At 50.2% G+C, this 24,142-nt stretch overlaps 1 protein-coding gene across 2 annotated transcripts in view; it reads left to right on the forward strand.

The window, feature by feature from the left end:
* Nucleotides 1–24,142, forward strand: part of Shb (SH2 domain containing adaptor protein B) — a 132,521-nt gene that overhangs the window by 91,429 nt on the left and 16,950 nt on the right. For both annotated transcript variants that reach the window (XR_003851837.1, XM_029570722.1), the window contains exons 4-5: nucleotides 10,756–10,927; nucleotides 15,901–16,020. Coding sequence is in view for 1 of the 2 variants with exons in the window: in XM_029570722.1 (XP_029426582.1) it covers nucleotides 10,756–10,927; nucleotides 15,901–16,020 (292 nt within the window). In the remaining variant the exon portion in view is untranslated. The remainder of the gene's footprint in view (nucleotides 1–10,755; nucleotides 10,928–15,900; nucleotides 16,021–24,142) is intronic.

Genomic DNA, 24,142 nt, shown 5'->3' on the forward strand with positions numbered 1-24,142 from the left:
GGCAGATGAAGTCCGTACCCGTTCGGGGGGGGGGGGGGGGGGGTTGTCAGGTCACTGCAGAAGCTGGAATGAGAAAGGTGGATGGCAGACTCACCCTGAAGCAGGAGCATGGACTGTAGGAAGAGTGGGGGACTGCTGATCCCTGCAGAGTACTGCCCTGCTTTGTGCTGGTGACAAGAGGCCTGGTTGCTTGGCATTCTCTAAAGAAGCAGCTGTTCTCAACAGCCAGGACCCCAGTCCAGGGGTGGGGTTGGGGGTGGGGTGTGATCATGTCACACTGTGGGGCTTCAGCCACAGAAAGATTCCATGGTCATCCTGTAGTTGTGATCACAATTCTGAGAGAATGTGAGGTAATCCTGACTTCCTAGGAACAAAGCCTTTCCTTCACTAACTCAGAATTCTACAGCTCACATTTCAATAAGCTCCCCAGAGAGAGCCCTTAGTGCCCCTTTCCTTTCTGGCCCATTTTGAGGTGATAAAGGCTGGTGTGGCACACATTGAAAGACTGACAAATGGAGCCTGCACAGAGAGGTCAGGGGGACCAAGGATTAGAAATGGAGAAGTAGATGGAGGCCCCCAGGTACCATCATATCCCTGAAGGGATGAACCTATCTTGGGAGTGTTGGTTAGCTCACAGAGCGCCCCATCAGGAAAGTGGGCACATTGCTAGAGTCAGCTATGCACTTCTGTATGCACTGTCTCATTTCAGCTTCTCAATCACCCTCTGCATGGTTGGTTTCCTTCTTTTAGGGATGGGGACTGATGGGCCCCCAGTTGGTCAGCAGCAAAGCCAAGTGCATCTGAAGGGCCCATGCTCTTACCTGAGCCCCCACGATGCCACATGAAGAATAGTTGGGGCCCTGCACCTGTTGCAGCCCCAGCCTCTTGCCTCCCTTGCACTACCAGCATGCAGTACTAAAATGGCTCCAGAGTATTGTTCCACCACTTAACACAAGGAGGGCTTTGTACACTGTAGAGCTCCCCCTACCCCATACACTTGTCCTTTTGAGAAATAGAAGTCAGAGGGGAAGGGAGATGCTGAAGATTTTTGTGGCAGAGCCAGGCAGGCTGTCCATAGAGGAGAGAAATCTGAATATGGGTCTGAGAAGCAATCAGAGCACTTGATGATGAAGCCAGACGGCAGGAGCCAGGTGGCAGGCAGGCCTGGAAGGGCACCTGCCAGGCCCTTTGAGAGACAGAGTTATTTCATTTGTGACTCACCATCTGAAGATTTGTCTCCCTTCAAGGTACTTTGCAAATAGTGTTCTGGGCTCAGCCAATGGCAGGTCTGCCTCCTGTCAGAGACAAAACAGACACATGACTCAGACAGGCATTTTGCTAAGCAGTTACCTAGGGCCCCTGTCTGTCATTCCCCCCGCTCCCCCCCAAGCTCCTTGGCACATTGGTCTGTCTTTAAAATTTTAAGACAATGTGTCTCACCTGTCTAGACTGACAGGCAGGAGTCACACAGTTGCTTGCCAGCTCAGCCATTTACCAGTTTGGACCTCAGGCAGGCTGTTCATCACCCTAAGCCTCTGTCTTCCCATCTGAAGAGTGGGGACAGACATAAATCTTATCACATGGGCCTCTGATGATAAAAGCTGTGAATGAAAAGACATTGCTCAGTGGTGGTCAGGAAGGGCTGCTAAATTGAATAAAGCTTAATTTGATATAAAAACAGCACTGCATGAAGAGGCACTCGGCAGCCACAGAGACCGTGTATACAAAGCTCCTTCCCAATTATGCCTGATAGTGGGAAGCAGGGACCCTGACCCTCCACTCCAGGGTCAGCTGCCACTACTACCCAGTCCTCATCCCTTGTTCATTTCCTTCTCAGGCTTGGACCAGTGGTCGCCTGGTGAGAGTCAGATCGTCCTCTGCCTCGTCCTGTTCTAGAAGAGCTATGTTTATGGGTTTCTTGGTTTTCTTAGAGCATATTGGAACTTGAATATGTACGTGAACCACTGCAGGAAGTATAACAGCACTGAGTGCCACGCAGAGTCCCTGATGTTTGGCAGGGTTTGAAAAATCCAAGGGATATTGATGCTGCTATTCTGCACACTGCACTTAGAGGACATCTAGCTTACGGAGTACATAATCATGCATCAAATGCGGGGCCAAGGGAACAAGGGACGGCTTGTCACAGCTCAGTGCAGGTGATATCAGCATATCAGTGTCCCCTCCTTCCTGAAGGTGACAGTCCCTTCCTTACTCCTCTCAGATTGGGCTGGGCCACCTGTCATACCCCATGCCTGGTCTGTTCTGGAACAACTAACTGGATGCGCACTTGTCACTGTCAGCTCGTGGGGTACTACTTCTGTGGTGTGCACCCATACCACACCATAGGCAGCCTCTCTCTTGAGTTTTCATACTTTCTCCACCTTATCTAGGAGGTCTGAAAGGGCAGAGAAAGGGAAAGTTCCAGGTATGTGTGTTTCCTAAACAGTTGTGAGTCATCTCTAAGCCAGCTCAGTTGGCCAATTTAAAATCCCATTAGGGAGAGTGGGGAAGAAGGGGTTGGCAGGAAGCTAACTTTTATTGAGCACCAGTTACAAACCTGGCTTCAGTTATCCTTACAAAGCCCTACAGGTGGGTATTCCACTGTGACCACATAGATGACAATACTGAAGCCCAGAGAGGGTAAGTGGCCGCACCACAGTCACACAAAGTGAACTTGGATCTGTCTGAGCAAGAGTGCTTGCTTTCCTCTCTGTTACACTGGTTTCATCTGGAAAAGGTAGGTTTGAACCTGGTCTAGGGAAGCCTGGGGGTGTTGCAGCAGAATCGGTTGCCTCTACTTGCTGCTCCTTGTTGGCCTGGGTACTTATCATTGCCCCCCACCCCCATGCAAACACTCTGAAGTTAGTGCTCTGGTTTCACCTTGCTGTTCCTACTCAGCCCTGTGCCTCATTCTTAATGTCCCTCTTCCCCACAGGCCACCTCACCTCAGGCTACCTTCTGTCCAGGATGGCGCCTGTCTCCTGCCTGGCCTCCCAGAATGCCATGGGCCTATGAGGAAATTAGCAATTGTGTTTGTACCATGAGCTTTTTGCTGTGTAATGAGTAACAGCTGTAATTAATGTTTAACACGTGTAAACAGCAGGTCTGCTGAGGAAAGGGGGGGTTTCAATGAGAGCTGGGATCACTCACTCACTTTTTTGGCTAATACATTACCACGGGATGGGTTTCTCTAGTTGGTTTTTCTATCTGCCATATTAATTCATTTAGTAATCTTTAAAAAAGATGAAAACAAAAGCATCAGCATTTCATAGCTTTGGTTTCTCTGCTAATTATGCTGATAGAAATGTTCCTACAAGTGCCTTTGTCTCCTGTATGGAATTTGATGAGGAGCCTTGCCCTTTTGCTTGGCACGTCAGAGATTGCCAAGGGGATGAAGACTGTAAGCTCCATGAGGTTAAAGCCCTGCAGGCCCTGTTCACAGCTGGGTCCTCACCCAGCTCAGTACCACTAGGTACTAACCCATCAAGCAGTGGGATGTTTGTGGAAAACTGAGTCAGGCCCCACCATACCCCCCAGGCACTCTTCTAGACTAGGCTCTGCTGGTCATGTGGCTGCAGACACTGTGTTTTCACATGTTCTTGTGTGCTAGACACCTGTCTCCTCACTGGATAAGGCTGGAGAGACCTACGGTAGGAGGGCACTGTTGTATGGCCCTTGACCACCCCTCTTGCCTTGTCTCAATTCCCTGTGTGAAGCTCAGACAAAGAATGTCCCTACCTGCCTGAGGATTGGTCACATTAGTGTACCAGTGGGTGACAGGTGACTTTGGGAGAAGTGTGGTTATGGCCAGCATAGACTTACTCCTTCTTTATCTCTCACCTTCTTTCACTGCTGTCTGCTGTGGGCAGTGGCACAAACATCCTCTGTGGGATGGGAGCTTGGGCTCCTGGACATGGAGACTCATTTCCTCAAGTGCCCAGCTTTCACTGGGAGGCTCCTAGGTTTGTAGATGGAGGAAAAGCCACTTTCCCAGGCTCTCGGCATCTCAGTAAGTACTTGTAGGTGTCTGCAAATGAAAGGGTTACAAGACACACTGTTTTAGCCTTGAGCAGTTCTCAGGTGTGTGTGGCAGGTGAACCCAGCCCTGAGGTCATGTGGAAGTCAAATGCTGGGGCCAAGGGTCTGAATTCAAAGCCTCCTGCCATTTGCTAGCAGAGTGACAAACTGCTTGTTTCCTCATCTGTACAATGGGATGACACCAGGCACTGAAGTTGGAGCCAGTGAGTGCTCAGTAGGTAGTGGCTGTATGTATCACTGATGTTACCACTGTGGGTTCTGATAATCTGTTGTACTCTGAGTAGATTTGCACTAAATTTGTTAAGATCCCAAAATTTAGGAGACCCAGGTTCAAGTCCAAGTTTGGGGCTAGCTGTTGACTTTGGGTGTTAGTTCCTATCCCAGGCCTGTATTTCTCTTCTATGAAATGCCCCATGATGGGAGAGATGGCTGCTCTTGGCTGTTGAGGCCCCAGTGCGTCACTAGGCTTTTCTCTTAAGTCTTCTGCAGCCAGCACCCAGCTCTAGTGTCTGCGTTTTCTTTGGAGAGAAGTCACAAATCAGAGGACAGAGGTGAGCCCCTTCTGCCATCCCGCCTTCCCTTCCAAGGCCAGGCACAGCTGTGTGGTTGGTTTGCCAGGACCTTTGAGCACTGAGTGCCTGCCTCTCCAGAGTCACCAGCCCCAGACCCTCACATTGAGAACCTCTGTTCTCACACCTCCTGTGAGGGTGACAGTGCAGTGATCTGGGAGCTGCCTGCTCTAGGTGAACTCAGGCCTTTTGGTGATCACAGAAATGCAAACCTTTGTGAAGCTGCCCACAAAACTGCCCAGTCCTAGAGGGAGTACCTGCATCACACAGGCAGAGTTGAGGGGTGCCCAGGCCCACTCTGTACTGAGGGTCTCAGTTTCACAATCTGTAAAGTGGAAATTCTCTGGTGTCTTGCTGTTTGTGGGTGAGGGTCAGGTGATAAATGTAGTATATGGGTTTAGAAAGCTGGAACAGCAGAGGCCTGCTGTCACAGGAGCATATACAAGTGTTAGTGTGTTGCTGTGAATGTTCTTGGCATTTTCATAGACCCTGGGTCAAGTAGTCCACCCCACCTCCCAAGCCAGTGTCTCCCCTCCTTACTGGGAGGACTGGGCATCCATCTGGCTGTTCAGCAGTGGGTAGCACTGTGTGCCAAGTACTGCGTGAAAGGGATGCTGGGCACTTTGGCTCTGCCTCTGTCTTGTGTTTTCAGAGTAATAGGATATCTAAGAACAAGCAGCAAGCCCAGAGCAGTCCCAGTCCCCATCTGCCCCAGCTCTACAAAGGCCCGTCCTCACTCCTGCTCATCCGTTGAGCACTCCCTGTCAGTCACTACGTACTCAGCCTTGTTTTTCCTCTTTGGCCTCACTGACTCTGCTAGCCAAGGCTCAGTCCTGTGCTGGAGAATAGAGGGCAGGCTGGCCAGAAATAAGGAGCAGGATGGAGAGCAGTGCCTGGGCAACTCTAGGTTGGAGTAGGCCCTCAGGGCCCAGCAGAGAGTTCAAGGTCCAAGAGCCAGCCAGCTGCCTAGCATAGCAACCTGCCCTGTTAGCTGGGCCACACCAGGCCTTGTTTGTAAAAGCATGGACAGGAACAGCACCAACTTCCTGGGTTCTCCATGAAGAACAGAGGAAAATGTGCTCCTCACATATTCCATGGTATCTGTTCATCATGGGAAGTTCTAAGAATTAAACCTTTTTTTTTTTCTTCCCCCAAAATGACATGTCTAGCAAGATGGCTTGACGGGTAAGGGTACTACTGCCAAGTCTGAAGATCAGAGTTCAATGCCCAGAACATACATGTGGAAGGACAGAGCAAACCCCCACAAGTTGTCATCTGATCTCCACATGTGCATGCACACACACACCCTAAAGGAGGAAGTCCAATTGAGTTTCCTTTCTCAAATAATGAATGAAGGTGTCACAGCCCTCCAGAGGTAGGCAGAGAGGCATTCGTTCAATAGATGTTGAACGTCATCTATTCATTAGGTGATGGTGAACCAAACAGAATAAAATGCCCCACACTCATGGACTTCAGAATTCTAGGGAAGTCCAGAAAAAGAATATGGGTTTCTAATACAGGTTATTTTATCGTTGTGAATACATGTAAAGAACCATCGTAAACATGCATGTGACCATGAGAGAGGTCTGCCACTTACAGGGGACCTGCCTGGACCGTGGTATATCATCTGATATCAGCCATTGCCACTGCCATGGCCCTTTTCTCTGTAGGTGTTGTCAGCCCTGGTTTGCAGATGAGGAAGCTGAACTCAGGTTAAGAAACATGTCCACCATCATGTTGACTAATGGCACAGGAGGATGAAAACAAGGTGTCCCCATTCCCAAGTAGGAATGCAGAGTCACTGTGATCCCTCCCTGGCCTTACTTCAGTCTGTGGGCCACTCCCTGGGGCTGCCTGCAAGGCAGAAGGGAACCAAGGCTCTGTTTCAATCTGTTTCTGAGGAGATATCCAAATTCCTTCATGAAGTATGGGGTGGTTCTGCAGACTAGGGACTTCAGGGTTGGAGGAGGAAAAAGGAATTCCACCTGGGGACCTTGGGCAAAGCTAACCCCAGGAGGTAGCCTTTGTGGAATAGCTGAGATTTTGCAGTATCCTTCACTATCGTGAAGAAGGCTAAACACAGCCAAGCAAAGGCCCAAAGGCAGATTTGGGAACCAGCTATCCTCAAGAATAGAGCTTAAGATGTGAGAGGTCAGGCTGGTGCTGACCTTGAGCACCAGAGTGAAGAGTCTGCTTTTGAACTAGGGCACTGGAGAGCCAATGAGAGTTTTAATCCCAGCAGAACTGTGCTGCAGAGTCTGGCCTACCCTGAACACTGGTGCAACATTTTCCTCTTTTTTTTTTTTTTTCATTTCAATGTGGTGATGGGAACCCAGGGCCTCCTGCATGCTAAGCAAGTGTTCTTCACTGAGCTATAACTTTTTCTAAGCATCCTCTCCAGGCTGCTCAATGAGGTGAATTCAGGAGCAGACAGAGAGAGGGCAGAAGGAAAACCTGTTCCGAGTGCTGCCCCACAGAACACTAGGGGGGCTGGGAAGAGTGGATTGATTCCCCTGGAGCAGTCGGCACAGTACCAAGGGCCAGAACTATGGGCTGGTGGGGTGGGGGGAGCCCTGCAAGGGAGACACAGCATTCATGCTAGTCCTTGGAGGCCTGTATATATTCCAGTCACATGGAGCAGGAGCCCAAGTGAGGGAGATATAGCTTCTGAGGAAGGAAGCTGAAGTTGGGGGAAGACCATCCCTCAGGACTCAGCCCTTGCCCTGCCCCCTGGGCTTCAAGACCCTGGAAGAGTACTTCCTCACTCCTTAATTGTTGCATTTGCTATCCCATGGCAGGGGTATCATGAAGGCTAATGAAGATGGCCTCTTTAGGCCAAATCAGGACTGAGGAATGTCATATTTGTAACACAGAGAAGGGGACTACTCACTTTGAGACTATCCAGAGAAGGGCCCGGTAAAGCCTCCCAGAAGGTAGGGGCATTTGAGGCATGAGCCCTGTTCCCTGGCTGGAACCCTTGTGTAGACATTTGGGACTGAGCCAAGATGCTGACTGGAGTACATTGACCAAGCTACCTTCCACTATCACTACGGGTGGGTCTCCATCCAGGAACTGAAGTCAGAGCACTCCCAGTGCCTCATACTACCCAGCTCTGAGTCTCGCTCACCTTTGCAGGATCCTGACTTGCTCTTTAATTGCCTATCGGTAGAACTCATTAGGTTTTGTCATGTGAGCAGCTTATGAGGGTAGCATACTTTCCTCTGAATGCAGATAGTCTTTTGAAGGATTGCATCTTTATCTTTAGCAGGAAAATCACTAAATTAAAAGAATTGCCATTTTAAGTTGCAGATTAAAGAGAAAATTAGAAGGGGTAGAAGCAGTTGTGTTTGGAGCTTTTGTTCTTTTTTTCCCTTTGGCTGCTGAATCACTGCACTTAGAATTTGTGTATTTGTGTCTCAGGTGAAATGATTTGCCTAATTAAGCTTGTCATTCATCACCACCTGTTCTCACTAAAATATATGGCTGCATTATTGAGCTTGCCAGAGGGTGAATAAATTAATTCAGTGGGGAATTATAGTGTCGACTAGGACAGTCTTAGGTTTTATCCAATTTATCTAGTAGGAAACCAATATTTTTTCCCAATAAAGCATAGCATCAGCTCATTAAGTTTCTTCATTTGGCCATCCATTGCGTACCTGTCACCTTGCAAGGCCTGTGTTCAGCATGGGCTGAGGTGGTTCTCAGCCCGTCCACAATGGCTCATGGGAACCAGACAAGGAGACTGGTGATTCAGGGTCCTGGGCAGGCAGCCTGTGCTTAAGAGCCTGGGTTCTAAGAGTACCTACTGTTCTTCCAGAGGACCAGAGTTCAGTTTCCAGCACCCATAGTTGGGGGGTGGGCCATAACTTCCTATAACTCCTATTCCAATACCCCCTTCTGGCTTCCATAGGTATCTGCACACACATGGCATACACACAGGCAAACAGAAAGAAAGTAAATCTTTAAAAAAGAAGAAAAGTAGGGCCGGAGAGATGGCTCTGTGGTTAAGAACACCGGCTGTTCTTGCAGAAGACCCGGGTTTGAATCCCAGCACCCACATGGCAGCTAACAACTGTCAGTAACTCCAGTTCCAGGGGATCCAACAGCCTTTTCTGTCCTTCTCGGGAACTGCATGACACAGGTGCACTTACCTACATGCAGGCAATACACGCATACACACAAAATAACAATAAGTAGCAGGGCATGGTGGCACATGCCTTTAATCCCAGCACTTGGGAGACAGAGGCTGGCGGATCTCTGTGAGTTCAAGGCCAGCCTGGTCTACATAGTGAGTTCCGGAACAGCTGGGGCTACAGGGAAACCCTGTCTCAAAAAGCCAAAAAATAAATAACAATAAATAAAATATTTTTTTTATAAAAGAAGAAAAGTGGTTTGGGCTCCACTAGCCTTGGTCTGTGCTTCAGGCCTCTCTTCTGTCCTTCTATGTCAGGTCTGTAGTAGGAGTTACTATTGATTGAAATCCTCCAATCCTGATTTTAGCTAGTGGAGCCCCAGGATGTCAGAGCTAAATGTGATTTTTTTTCTATACAGCTTTTCCCTCCCTCTCCTAAGTTTTCTGCCTTACCACAGTTTTCTACCCTGCCAAGAAGGTCTTGACATCCCCCATTCGTCTCCCCTGGGGAGTGGGCTGGTCTCCTGACCCCCTTTCCTAACTGAGAGGCCCTGCACCCTCCTTTCCTTCCTTTGGTTGGTATATTCAGTGTTTCCCTACCCGCTATCAGCAGTCACAGACTGTCAGCACTAGCCTAAGAAGGTCATTCTCTGATCATCCCATGTAGGATCAAACTCTTGATACAAGGGCTCAGAGACTGTCTCTCACCTGTTTATGTGGCCCCAAGGTCACCCACCAAGGGCTATACTTGGGCAGAATCTACTTACCTCTTCCTCTCCCTACCCAAGAGGGGCATGGGAGTTGAGTGCATCCCTCCTGGGTAAGGCCATTTGCCCTCTATCTGCTAATATGTGTGCAGCCAAAGCTTGCCATGGTGTGTCCCTTATCCCCTGCCCCACTCCTCCTCCACCTATCTCCCTCTTTTCAACAACAAACTTCTGTTTATTTACTTTTGTGTGTGTGTGTGTGTCTTTTTGAGACAGCCCCAGCTGTCCTGGAACTCAATATGTAGACCAGGCTGGCCTGCCTCTGCCTCCCAAGTGCTGGGATTAAAGGTGTGCACCACCATGCCCAGCCTGTTTATTTTTAAGAGCAGTTTTAGGTTCTCAGCAAAATTGAATAGAAAGTTCAGAACCTCACATAGCCTTGCTTCTACAACCTAGCACAACCTAGATGTTAAAGGAAGGGAGTTAGTCCTTCCCTGTAATACCAAAACTTTCTCTCCAATGCAATCCAGACCCTAAGGCCCAGCCCTCAGCCTGGCCTTCTCCCAAGCCCTCCAGGCTCAGATTGCCTCAGGGCCTAGAACTGGTTCTTCCCTTGCTGGAAAGTGGCCTTCCCATGAGCCATCAGCATCCCTCCTTCCCATTCAGGTGTTTACTCAGGCATCCTCTTCCCTACCTGCTGCATGGGTCTCTGTGGCACTTTACCACCAGCCATTAACATACTGACTTACTATTTACCTGGCCTATTTACCTGGCTGTTTCTCCAGCCTTGACCTATACCTTGATTTGTGAATGAATTTCTTGAAGGGTCATAGGCCTGCCTGCCAGAGCTCACTGCTGGGTGGACAGGCTGCCCATGCCTTATGTTGAAGCATAAGAGTGGATAGGGTCCAATGTGCTTGGAGCCTTCTGTTGACAGGAACCTCCCTTCCTATTTTCTGTAGTGGTTAATGGGGACAGAATTTCTCAGAGGGACAGAAAAACTCCTGGGGTTGGTCAGTGGTAGCTGGTCCAGTCTGAGAACTTAGCATTCTTTCATGAGCATACCCAACCCCCACAATTCGAATACCTCCCTTTAGGCCCTGCTCCCCAATACTGACTCATTGAGCAATTGCAATTCAAGCACAGGAACTTTTGGGGACGCACTCAGGCCATAGCAGAATCCAGTGTTTTGGAGCCTCTCTTCTTCTTGCAGAGTACCAGGAGGAGCAGTTGGATGTTGCTCTACTGTGTGCTCCCCAGAGCCAAATGGATTAAGCACCAGATAACTGTATTTTCTCTGTTCTTGTAGCCCAGTTCAATGGCAACGAGAAGCGGCAGTCCTCCCCTTCACCTTCTCGAGACCGGCGGCGCCAGCTCCGTGCTCCTGGAGGAGGTTTCAAGCCCATAAAACATGGAAGCCCTGAGTTCTGTGGGATTCTGGGAGAAAGAGTGGATCCCACTGTCCCACTGGAGAAGCAAATGTAAGTTTAGTGACAGGAAACCAGGGGCCAGCTCTGCTTCCTCTGGCTGTTGTGCCCTCCTTCACACCTTTGCCTCAAGAGCACAGTTGGGCCCAGGGATCTTTGGTGTGAGCTGTTGTCCCCTCATGCACAGAGGCTCATGGGATATGGAGGGCCCCTGACTCCTGATCAGGCCTGGTCTCTCTACACCGTGTTGCCACCCTGACTCTTGGTGGCTGGCAGAAGGGATTGCAAAATTTATCTGCAATTTGTTTACCTCATATTTTCATCCTAGTGTCCAATTTTTTTTCTTTTCTTTTTCTTTTCTTCTTCTTTTTTTTTTTTGGTCTTTTGCTGGCCTAGAGGATTCACTATGGAGACCAGGCTGACCTTGAACTCACAGAAATCTGACTGCCTCTGCCTCCCCCGTTCTCGGATTAAAGGTGGGAAAAAGCTTTTTGCTTTTTCTCTTTAATTTATAATTTTTCAGTCCATATTACATGTTTAAAGCTTGATGTGAAGCACTCCTGATAGCTCTCATGGTGAATAACTTTAAAAAGGACTATCAGTCTGCCTGATTCTAAGTTTTATTTCATTTTACAGCAAATAAGTTATTGAAAGGCTAAATCTGAACTAAACCTGCCCTCGGTGTAAATTAGATTTTTTGACTATTACGTAGTTTCTGTTCTACAGCTGCTTGCTATTAACCTGCTCAGGCTTTTTATACTTTTGATTTGGATTTCCCTGGCCCCTTTCACCAGAGATTGTCCACCTGCAGTCACTGGCTCAAACCCTGTGGCTCTTCATTACCTCCAGGATAAAGTCCCAGCTCCCTTGCTTGTCATTAGCTGCAACTGCCTTTTCAGTTTCTTACTGCTTGGACTAAACTGAGTTTCTCCAGAAACTTACTAAATAGGTAAATAGGTACACATAGCAAGTAAGGGTACAGTGACAGGGGTTGTCATCCCCACTGCCCAGATGGGAAATGCCCAGATAAGGCCCAACCACGAGACCTAGGCCTCACCCTTTCCTTTCACCTCCTCTTGTGTGTCTCACCTCTGCAGCCTGAGCACATGCCTAGTGCAGAGAAGGGCTTTATTAAGACAAGAGCTGATGCTGCCACAGCTACTCAGGAGCATTCCTTATTGTATTGTATGATGGATGATTCTGGTCTTGCTGGCCAGCAGCGCATCCCCCACAGGAAAGGCTCACTTGGTGAGCAGGATGCAGAGTTTTCCTAATGATGTCATGTACTGCCTTTAGGCCATGTGCTCTCTGCCAGGGAGGGCCACAGCCGCCTTCAGTAGCCATCCTGCCATATGGACCTGCTAGGGAGGCTCTGACTGGTTTTGCTTATTTTTGACCAAACCGTGCATGTATTAACAGATTATGATCCAGAGATGCCTAGGAACCATTCTTATGCACCTCGACCAGCAGTGGCCTGGTCTGCCCTGGTTAGCCAGAGCCCCTCCACCCTGTCTCCACCCCCTGACCAAGAAAGGTGCCCCTCATTTCCCATTCCCACCCAACCAGGCCAAGTCCTGAGGTATTCCTGACTTTCCTTCCTCTATCATTTCCTCTTCCTAGTGTTATCCTGGCCTTCTAGAATCCTGAGTTGCCATCTGACAGGCCTGCTTTAGGTAGAGGACTGTCCAGGCAGGGGACCACCTAGTCCCCTTCCTCCTCCAGCACCACTGGCATGTAAGCATGTTCTAATCACAAACTTTGTCAAATCACCTTGACCTACCATCCCTCTTCAGCTATTAACACCTGTTGAGAGCAGACGTCCTGTTAGGACCCTTACCTCTCTGGGTGGCCACTGCACCCCTGCAGTCCAGAACAGTGCCTGAATATAATAGGTGCTCAGTAAATGGCTGGGGCTTAATGAAGTCCCCCCAAAAGCTGTTTTTTTTCTCCTGCCTCCTTAGCCACTCCTTCTGGTCACTTGGTGGCTCCTAGCCTCTGTTTGACCTGAAAGGTGGCCTTTGTAGAGCTCTTTGTAGCTTTGAACTCTCTCCAGGGCATCATCCCCTGGATCTTGGTGACAATTAGCAGGTACATCGCCCTGGCCCAGAACTTTCCCAGAACCCATCACCTCTACCTCCAGTTGCCTCCCTAGCATCAAAAACATAACACGTTAAGAATGTGTCGTTCCTGATTACCTCTAAACAAGCTTCCATGTCTGCTTCAGCGACATCACCTTTGTTGTCATTCCTTTTTCTGCCTCACGTGAACGTCTGCCGCGGTGTCATGTGTATGTTTCTCTGATCTCTGCACCGTCTCTTCAGAGCCGCCTTCACTTGTCTCCCACTCCTTGCTCCTCTGCGGGGCAAACTAGCTGATCTTCTGTGGGTTGCATCATGATATAACAGTCTTCTCCAGTATGCTTAGATTTATGCCAGACTACTTTCTGGGCCCAGTGGGCTCTGCCTCCCACTTCACCCATCCTGTACCACTCTATCCACAGTGCTAGGACTACTCTTACTGCCTTTCTTCCGTGGATACCCCAAATGCATTCCTCCCTCAGGACCTTTGCACTTGCTTCCTCTGCAGAGATTGGGCATGGGGACACTTCACAGAGTCTGCTCCCTTTCATGATACAGGTTTTCAGGCCAAGCATCCTCTTCTCCAACACCTCCCTGTTAATTCATTCCAAAGAAAGCACCTCAGCTACACTAGTCACTGCCTTATCATAACCCTAGTATTGCTATGGAGCAATACTCCACAATACAGAATGCATTCCTGTATTATCTCTTTGTTGTCTCTCCATGTCAGACCCAAGAGATCGAGGGTGTACTGGGTAAATATTGGATGAACCAGTGGCTCTTCAGTGGGATGAAAGGCATGGTTGAGTCTCTTTAGTCCCCCTAATTCTGACCTGGCCGGCTAGCTCCACAGAGACCAGCATGTCCCCAGCCAGCCCCACCCCCACGGGACCACCCAAGCCAGCCTGTCTGTCTACAGCCTCCTGCTGACAGGCTGCACACTGGCTGCCTAACTCCTGATCTAGTGCCCTTTGTCCCTCTCTCTTTTGATCCTCCACTCCAGGCCCCTCCTTTCTCTAAACATGGAGTAGCCAGGAAAGGAACTGGCAGTTTATCCTGTTTACCACCGGGGATTACCCTTAACGAGACCCCTGGAGGCCCTTTGCTGTCTCTCTTCCAGCTCCTGTGCTCAGGGAGGGCAGGCAGTGGGCAGCACTTCCCTAGAGACCCCTTCCTGACTTCCCGGAGGACCACTCAGCTTCAAATGGCTGGAAGTTGTGTTCCTAATAAAATGTTTTTTTGTTGGCTTGCTGGGGGTGTGTCACCCAGGCCAGTTCTCCCAAGGACAGTCTCACCAGATCTGCTACCACTTATTTGTGAAGCCAGCTCTGTCTTTGTCTGGCTGTTTTTCCTCATGACAGCCGTGTGTCCTCTCAGGCTTACTTTGGGCCCTGGCATCTCTGGAACTGTTCTCACTATGGTGACCTGAGCATCCCTGACCCTGTGGTCCTGTAACTGTAGAAAGGCAGATGTATAGTCTATAGCCTGCTCCACCACATCCACATCCCTCCACATAGTCACTTGTGTGCAGTTTGCCCTTCACAGACCCAGTTCTGTGGCCACCCCTGGGTCAGCAACTCAGTCACTTTCCCATTGTGCTGGTATGCTGACCACCTGCTCTCCAGCCCTCACTGTTATAGGTTATGGTTTTGTTGTGGCCGTGGCTACCATCTGGGGAGTACCGCCTTGTCAGTGGGAGGAAGCTACAGTGACTAGGAGCAGGCTTTTCTTGTCTCAGTCATCTGGGACTGTACCACATAGCCTGAGGCTTGTAGGAGCAGGGTTATAGGTAAACCAAGTCCATGGAGTCTGTTAGCCCAATCATCCTGGCAGTAATCCAACTGCCATTTATAAAAACTACACAGGCTCTGCACAGCCCTTCCTAAGGATCATCCGTTTCATCCTCATGCTCTGAGAGCTCAGCCAGGCCTCTATAAGCAGGGCATGCCACAGCCACCAACCACTACCCTCCTCAGTCTCTGCTCCCTCTGGCATCCATGCCTCACCATTATCCAGCCCTCCCAGGTCTGGCATAGACACAGATGGCTTTGCGGAGTAGTTTCCTGTCAGTGAAGGTCTTTGCTGTCCCACTGAGGTCTTGTCTTCAGCTTTCACAGTCACAGAAACATGATTTCCATTTGTTCTGTGGTCAGGTGGGGCCTTATGTCCTCTGCACCAGACCTTCTCCTTTCTCTCTGGCTCACTTAGTGTCCGGAAATGCGATGCTGAGATTCTCATGCCCAGCCTAGTGCCAGAGCCATTTGGCAGGAGCAGGTTCTAGGTGCCCCTGTCCAGAGTAGAGAATGGCCCTCTCCCTCACCTATCTCCGGAGCTGGAGTCACACTCTAGGGAGTCCATTTCATCGAAGCCCTGGTCCACCCCAGGAGTACCTGGGCCACTCTGCCTGCTTCTGTCCACGCCTACCCCACCACTTCTCTTTAGACACCCTTCCAGACTCCTGCTTTGGGCCTTGCACCAGCCCCGCCACTCTGCCACAACAGGTTCTTCATAGCCACTCTCTTTCATGGCTTCCCCTCCCGCCTCAGATCTGTACTAATGTGTCCTTCTACCCACAGGCTTTCCTTGTCACCGTGCCTAAAATAACCCCAGCCATGTGACCTGTTCTCACTTTATCTCCTTAGCACCTGTCACCACAGGGCAAACTTCATGGCTACTGAGTGTCTGGTCTGGATCTCCTGCATAAAGCTTGAGCTTTGTACAGGAAGGGACTCTGGGGCTTGTTCATTCTTCTCCCTCAGGATCTGATGCAGCAGCACTGGGAAAGCAGTTATTGAAGTACAGAACAAATGCATTGCCTGCCTTGTCTCCTCACAGGAGGCTGGAGGCGCAGCTGCCCTCCAAGAGCACAGAGCCTCCCCTTCGGGGTCAAACTGGGGATCCTAGTCTCCTCCCTCCCCTGGGTTTGACCACACTCTGCCCTCTTCCCAGATGGTATCACGGGGCCATCAGCAGAGGAGATGCCGAGAACCTGCTGCGGCTCTGCAAGGAGTGTAGCTACCTTGTCCGGAACAGCCAGACCAGCAAACACGACTACTCCCTCTCCCTAAAGTGAGTACTGCATGCCCTCTGCCTGCCGCAGCCCCAGCAGAACATGCTGCATAGCTCTGTTGCAGAAAGCCCCCCCCTCCCCGAAATCTTGCCTGCACGAATTATTTCAAGCCTTGGTTTTTCAACTTGATCTTACTGCTCTGGGACACAGAGGAGTTGTGATGGTTGTCACTGCTGCTTCCCCGGGGAGGAAAGGCCTTGTCCTCAGATGAATAGCTACTAACCAGAAATTATTACATGCAGCAAGCCCAGGCCTGTCCCTGGTTCTTAGCACATCTCACCATCTTCAGCCACTCTCCAGTTCTTTGATGAGAGGAATATATTGTTCCCACCCAGTAGACAGGGAAACTGAGGCTCACATAGAGCAGGAAGCCGACATGCATCCATCTGACCCTCCATGGTACCACACAGCTGCTATGAGAACCCTTTCATATACTCCAGGTTGTCTTCTGGGCAGATCTACTTTTCATATACCTCATTAAGTTGGGAAAGGATGCTGTGAAGAGCCAGAAAGAATTCCACTGGTATTGCCTGTGACTGCTTTGAAAACCATCAGGTCTTTCTGACCCATGAGCTCATGCTGTTCCAGATGAACAGGTTCAGAAATAAGAAAAGGGATTTTGCTTGAGTACTCAATCCATCATTCAATGTTATTGCTAAGTGGGACCCAAGAGATCATCTAGAACCCATTTTATGGTTAGGAAAATTGAGGCCAAGAGGAAGAAGGGCTTTGTCAAGGACATAGTGGGATGTGAATCCAGATCCTATAACCAGATACTCTAGGGAGCAGTAGGACCCTCTGCCTGACTTCTCTGCCCTAGTCATCTCCAGAGGCCACAGGGGGCTGTGGGTACCTCTTTCAGGAGGACTTGCACCCATAGTAGCAGGATGGGCAGGTCTCAGTGTTGCCAAGGAAGGAGAAAACCAGCCCCACCTGTTGTTCTTGGCTTTGCCCTGAGGGGGGACGATGACAAACTGCAAGCATCGGGAGGGCAGAAGGCACAGGCTGAGGCTGGACAAGATCCAGAGGGTCTGGGAGAACAGAGAGGGTGGGCAGGAGTATGCAGGGGCACCCTTTTCTAAGGGCCAGCAGGGCAGAGAGAGCAGATGTGGCCAGAGGACCCCAGACAGTCCAGCTCTGGAGTAGACAAGGTTTCTAACAACTGATAAAAAATTAGAGCTCACCAAAACTGCCTGATATAGCAAGTTATGGTCAGCTGGGAGAATACTCAGGACACAAAAAGCGGGACCATCACTGTCCTCAGAGCCTCTGGCAGTGTGTGTTTCATCATCAGCCATCAGCCCTGGTGTCTTAAAGAACCCGTTGGTTACAGCAGCAAAGGAAAATTCATTGTGCTAAATAGCAGCTGAGCTGGAGGCAGCCAGAGCCAGTGGAACCATAAATTGGGTTGAGGAGGAAGTGGGGGGAACACATCCACACCAGGCTGCCATCATGGTCCAGAGCTCTTTACTATCCCCCTGCCCCCACCACCCTCCACGCTATTGCCTGGAGATAGCCTTACAACCTAGGGGAACCACATTCTTCTGGCTGCAGGAGGCAAAGGGAAGGAGGTAACGTCACCTGTGGACTCCCTCTTGGGGCCGACCTTTCCTGTAGACTCAGACAGCCTGCTGCCAACCTCTCTCTGAGAGCTCCTTTCTCCTGGAATCTTCATTGTCTGGGAGGGGCCTTCACAGAAAGACCTGATTGGATGTTCAGTGGAGGAAAGAATGCTCAGTGAAGGGACAGAACACCCTGTGCCAGGGCCAGAAATTTGTCAGTAATCAGCCTTCATGTTTATTCCATGGGGATATGCTGACCTTGAAACTAAGTGGCATGGCTAGATGCTGGGGCTCTGTGGGCATCCAGCACAGTCCTGCCTTTGAGACACAGCCTACTAGAACCCACAGTGTGGCAGGACCGAGTCACTAAGGAAGTACATAAGGAGTCCAGTTGCTGAGGAAATGACCCCAGTGCATCCGGCATCATCCATGTCTCCATCCCCTGTGCTTTGTCCCCTCGTTACCCAATAGACAAGGATGCCAACTCACAGATAGCTCCCAGAGTCCAAAGACTTTGTCTCTTCATCCCTGCTGTGTACCGTTACATTGGGGCCCTCTTAGGACCAGACCTCTTGGCTCTGCTCCATGACGACAGGCCTATTCAGATGGTCTGGCTACTGCGGTCAGCAGTGGGAGCCCTCCTTCCTCCCTCACCTATGACCTTCATAGCATGTTGATCTGCTCTGTCTTGGCTTGTGCAACAACCTCCTCCTAGGAGACAAGCATTCTACCCAGCTGGAGCTGCACCCATGTTGCCTGGTACAGTACTCATTCTCTCTGCTTCCTGCCAGCAGCTTTGAGATTGATTGTGGTTTGACAAGAAACCTGTGGTCCAAGATTGTAAAAGGGATCTTGTCTTGCCACTCACTGCTTACTGTGTAACTTGCCAAGTCCCTTCCCTTTACTGTGTCTGAGAAACCCACATGTACCCAGCAGAGTCAGACCGATGGTCTCTAGGGACACCACCACCTCTGACACTGAGATACTCTCTGACTCTCCATGTGTCACTGTCTGTGGGCTCAGCCCCTTTTTGTGCTTGGTGTGCTCTGGCTGGATCAGCTGCACCTTTCTAGCCAGGGGAAGCATTAAAGGGAAACAGGTAGAGTCCAGAGGAACACCGTGCCTCCAGCCTTAGGTCAGGTTTATTATGCCCATTCTGTTTGCTCTAATCACTGGGACTGTGGTATGGGTGACTATTTGCATCCCTGGGAGCTGGAAATGAAGGAGTTAGTTTTGTGTTTGTCTAGAGTCTGATCATTAGAGGGGTGATCTTACCTGAGCAGCCTTCCCTTGAAGAAGAGAAATTGAAGGGAGAGGTGCTTCCCAGAGCAGCTGTGTTCTATGACCAGTCTAGCTGCCAACCAGGCAACAGCATTCTGGCATTAATCCTCTTGCTTGTTAGCAGAGCAGACCTGGTGCTGTGGGTCCCAGCTGCTTGGGACAAGCACCAACTTTGCCAGCCTATGTGAAGTATGTAGTTTCTCAGTCCTGCCTGCCAGGGTGAGGAGTGCTCAGTACTGTCAGGAGCTAGCAGGGGTACAAACTGACATCGGAATTTCAGCTATGCTGCTTCTTAACCTCTGGCCATTTTCATGTGGGCCTTGGGTCCTGCCATGAGACAGTTCTATGGGGGAGAAAGCATTTGGAGAAGCCTAGCCCCTGAGGACAGGGCCCTCCACCTGCTTGGGTTTACCTTGAAAGATATTTATTGGAACCCTCTGTACCTGGCACTGGGCTATGTGGATAGCCCAGGCGGACAGCCAGGCCGAGGCTGCAAGGGCTCATAACCCTACCTATTCTGACTGTGTCTTGCAGTGTGCAGGTCTGCACAGAGGGCCTTGGATGCCCAGAGTTAGCCTGTAGGTGGTGGTCCCTGACACAGGGCCAAAAGCTGCATATGACCCTTAAGAGAAGCTAGTATTCCCTAAGCAAGGGTGACCAGAGGGCACATCAGTGGAGGATAGAGCCCAGACAAAGGCATAGAGGTGCAGAAGAGCTGGCAGGACTTCCATGTCTTCTAGAGGAGTTCATCAGACTCTTAGAAGGCCACTGGCCAGCAGGGTCTACTCAGAATCCCTCCCTCCCCCATCAGCAGACAAGACAGTTGAGAATGTCTGGGCCCTGCCCATTTGTGCTAGGATGGCCTCAGCAAAGGGGTGGGACTGGGGCGGAGATTCTGAAATCCTCCTCTAAAGGCAGAGGAGTCCCCAGCAAGGCTGAGACTGGAGCAGTGGCTTTCCCCTTCCTAGCATTCTTCACACTCCAGCAGAGGTTTGGGTGTCAGCCATGGAAGTGGTCTAGTGGTTTGACTAAGAGAGCAAACAGCCCCAATGGGGATTCGCAGCCTCAATGGTACCCTTGGAGGTGGTGACTCACTGCTGTTCGGTTGGACCAGACACGTTCCTGGATCTTATTACACTGGCCCCTGACACATCACCACGCCCCTCCCCCGCCACAGACACCCATCCTTGAAGCCAGCTCAGAGATCTACAAAAGGCTTTTGTCACTCCCCAGTCTCCTACCTTTCCCCCACCTCCACCAGGTTGGCTAGGCATGCACAAGCTGGCCCTGCACTCACCACCTTGGATGTACTGGGTACACTCTCTCCATCCAGGGAAGCAAACGTTAGCCTTTAGATACTGCCAAGAAAATATCAAACGCTAACACCCTTTCCTTTCCCTGGAAAGGCAGACAGGTCATGGGGGAAGGGATGAAGAGTAGGGTTCTTCAGGCACTTTGGACTGTGAAGGGCTCTTTGAGTTCTAGTTCATTGACTTTCTGCAAAGGAATCTAGGCAAGATGGGGGAAACAGGACTTCAAGATGGCCAACTTTGGATCTAGGGGCAGGATGAGTCTGTCTCATAGCAGGACCCAAGGCCCCACCCACTGCAGTGGGGAAAGTGGTCTCTTAGAGCCCTCACAAAAGCATCCTTTAGGGCTGAAGAGAGATGGCTCAGCGCTTAAGAACACTGACTGTTCTTGCAGAAGACCCGGGTTCGAATCCCAGCACCCACGTGGCAGCTAACAACTGTCCGTAACTCCAATTCCAGGGGATCTGACAGCCTCTTCTGTCCTCCGTGGGCATTGCACAACACAGGTGCACTTATCTACATGCAGGCAATACACACATACACATAAAATTAAAATAATAAATATTTTTTAAAACAGGCAGGGCATGGTGGCACACGCCTTTAATCCCAGCACTCGGGAGGCAGAGGCAGGCAGATCTCTGTGAGTTCAAGGCCAGCCTGGGGCTACAGGGAGACCCTGTCTCAAAAAGACCAAAAAAAAAAAAAAAAGAGTCTTAGCTTTCAAATCCCCAGGGATAGATTGCCTTCTGGTGGGAACTGCTGCTTGTTTGCATCATGCCCCACACTCCAGCCTAGGCATTCAGAGGCCTTCCACAGCCCTGAAAACTTTACCCATTCAGGCCCAGTTGCTTATTGAGCTCAGAGCCTGAAAAAGAAGTAAGACAATTGGGAAGCACGGTGAAAGTGTTGGGAGTTGCCAGGGTGGAAAGTGCTCTGGGTTATGCATGAGGGGAAGGACCAGACAGAGGCATTTGAAAGACTATAGATCTTAAATAGTGGGCAGTGGATGAGGAACAGGCACAGAGCTGTGTAAAAACAACAAATCCTACATTGACTGTGCCTATGCCCAGGAGTGGTGTGCCCCCAGTTACGTGGCTAAGGAATGAGACTTTATCCTGTAGAGCATCGAGGCGCCCCTAGGGCAGAGCGTGTGCAGGGTGGGTGATGTTCTCAGGGGCATCATGAGTGTTACCGAAGGGAAAGGGCACAGCTTCTGCCTCCCTGTGTCTCATGTGCCACACCCATGCCACCTGAGTCTGTGCAACCAGGGCACTGTCAGGGGGCCTAATAAGAGTCCTGGAGGCAGGCAGAATGGAAGCAGGCTTTCTGGAGTAGAAGCCCTTTTCCACATTGGAGTCTGTTAAGTCAGAAGCACCTGAGGTCAAATTCTGGCTCTTATTTTTCACCAGCCATCTGATTGCCCCCTCAAACCTCACCTAGACATGAGCCTATGGGTAAGAGCAGATGAAGCCCACTATAGTGCTGGTACACAGTAGGCCCTCAGGTTGTGCTGAGCTCTATTCCTCCCTGCTTTTCAAAACTGCCCTGGAAGCAGCCAATCTGAAACTAGTATCTGTCTCTCTATAAAATGAGGGGCTAAGGACATAGCATGCACAAGACCTTGGGTTCAATCCCCCACAAATAAGTGATATAAAATAAGGGTTGAAGATTTGGTCAGTATGCATGCTTCCGGCTTCAGGGTGCCAAAGTGAGACCACAGAGGCTTTTCTTGAGTCAGAGGTTGGAAGGAAGGCCCCACCAGCCATCCTAAGGGGGTTGGGGAAGGGGGGAGCTGGTTATAGGCCTCCAGCCCTTTAGAGTACTTAGTGACATCCCTTTGCATCTGCCTGGAGCAGCAGGCTATGTCAACCCCTGGGTACTCAATCCCTACCAACAAATGCCCCTGGACTCCAGGGGAAGATGAGTGGGTATCATGGCCAGTAAGAGCTTAGAGGATGCATTTCAGTTAGGGGTGTTTTTCTTTCTTCTCTCCCCTCATTGATTTATACAGTGAAGAAGAGAGTTTTCAAATAGTAGGCATGTCTGCATCTAGGCAAGCAGGCGAGTGATTAATCTTAGTTTGTTGCTGCTGACAGCCAGGAGCAAGAAATATAAAGGTTTGCGGAAGGGGTGAGGAGAGGCTGCCCCCTACATCCCACAGCAGGGAATACAGCTTTTCAACATCTGAGGTCCAGGGCTGGGGCTCCAGCACTGTGGGGTACAGAGCTTACCTAGTATATGCAAAGCCTTGGGTTCAATCTCTGGGACCATGAAACAAACAAAAGTCCTATGAAGCTCCTAAAGTTTAGCTCCACCCAAGCCACCCCTCCAAGGCCACAGCAGGATTCTTCAGCAATTGCTGATTCCCTGTACTACCCCCAGAATGACTTCAGCCATCCATTGCCCTAGTCCCCAGTGGGCCCCTGAGGGAATGATGAGCCCTTTTAAGGACAAATCTTCAAGGAAGGTAATATGTGTGTAGTTCAGGCACAGTTACCTCTTGTCTGGAGACTCCCACACTGCCCAGCTCTGAGCACAGGGCCCTGGACTTTGGATATGTGCCTGTGATCCTCTTAGCAGCCAGGTGGATGTAAGGCTGGAAGGGGAAGAATGCAGGAGATGGATGGCTCCAGGCAATACCCACAATGATGCCTGTGGAGGGAGAGGGCCCCGACTGGTCCTTGGTGAAGGAGGATTGGAGCACTCGGGGGTAGAAAGGAAGGAGTCCTCCTTCTAGTACCTGGTATCCAATGCCCTCACCAATACCCTCCCCAGGATAGAGGCAGCCATGCACAGGGCACACACACTAGCTCTGGCTTAGGGTTCTTGAGACCCAGCTCCCCAAGTACCCCATCATGTCTGTGCCTCGGTGTCCTCTCATCTCAGATGTGTTTCCTGGGTGTTTTACTGAAGAGTCAGTGAATGTGAAGGGCTTCACACGTGCACATCATGAATCAGGAGCTCCATCAGTGGCCTTTGCTATAGACTTTGGAGAACCATAAGTTGTGGGGAGGGGACTCTGTACCCACATGCACTCTCCTTTACAGTGATGGCATTTAAGAGTTTATGTGACTGCAACTAGAACAAAGTCTCCATTCCCACAACTAAGAACTTGAGTCTCACAGAGCTAGGATCAAATTCAGACTGCCCTCTTGCAGGCTGAGCCAGCTTGTAAGCCCCCGTCAACTTGACCTCTCTGATCTATGCTCCTCGGTAGCTGCAGATAACTGTTGCCTGCCTGGCAACCTCCTCACTGCTCTGCTTCTCCGGCTTTCCCACGATGTTTTCAATGCCTTGTGAATCAAATGTTCCTTCTTCCAGACCTTCACTCTGATCTCCTTGTCATCTACAGTGTTTCAGGGCAGCAGTTCTAGGAATCCCATGAGCAGAAATCTGGGGCTTTAAGGAACAGAAAGAGACCTTTTGGGTGATCCAGCCTAACACTGTACTAGGTAGAAAGGCCAAGGCCTAGAGAGAGGAAGACACTTGGGTGCCCCCTCACTGCATCACCTACCAGTGGCACCTCTGTCAGCATATGAGACTGGTGGGCTGGTGCTGGGGTAGGGGAGGGGTTCTCAGTACAAGAAGGATCCCTGACCTTTCAGGAAAGCTGCTGAAGGGAAATGAGCGGTCTGTTCCATTAATGTGTTTTGTGCTTTTTTTCTAGAAGGTTAAGGAAGTCCCATAATTAGGGCCTATAGCTTTAGGCAAGGGGACCCTCAGCCATTGTTTCAAGGGGGCTAGTAAGTTTAGAGTGTGCAGATGTCTGGCAGAAGGAAAGGATGCTCAGACCTTCCTGATTAAGAAGGATGAAGAATGCTGGGCATGGCAGTTCACACCGTTAATCCCAGCACTTGGGAGACAGAGGCAGGTGGATCTCTGTGAGTTCAAGGCCAGGCTGGTCTACATAGTGATTTCCAGGACAGCTAGGGCTACAGGGAGACCCTGTCTCAAAAAGACCGAAAAAA

The sequence above is a fragment of the Nannospalax galili genome, unplaced genomic scaffold (assembly GCF_000622305.1).
Source record: "Nannospalax galili isolate Female #2095 unplaced genomic scaffold, S.galili_v1.0 scaffold263, whole genome shotgun sequence".
NCBI classification, from domain to species: domain Eukaryota; kingdom Metazoa; phylum Chordata; class Mammalia; order Rodentia; family Spalacidae; genus Nannospalax; species Nannospalax galili.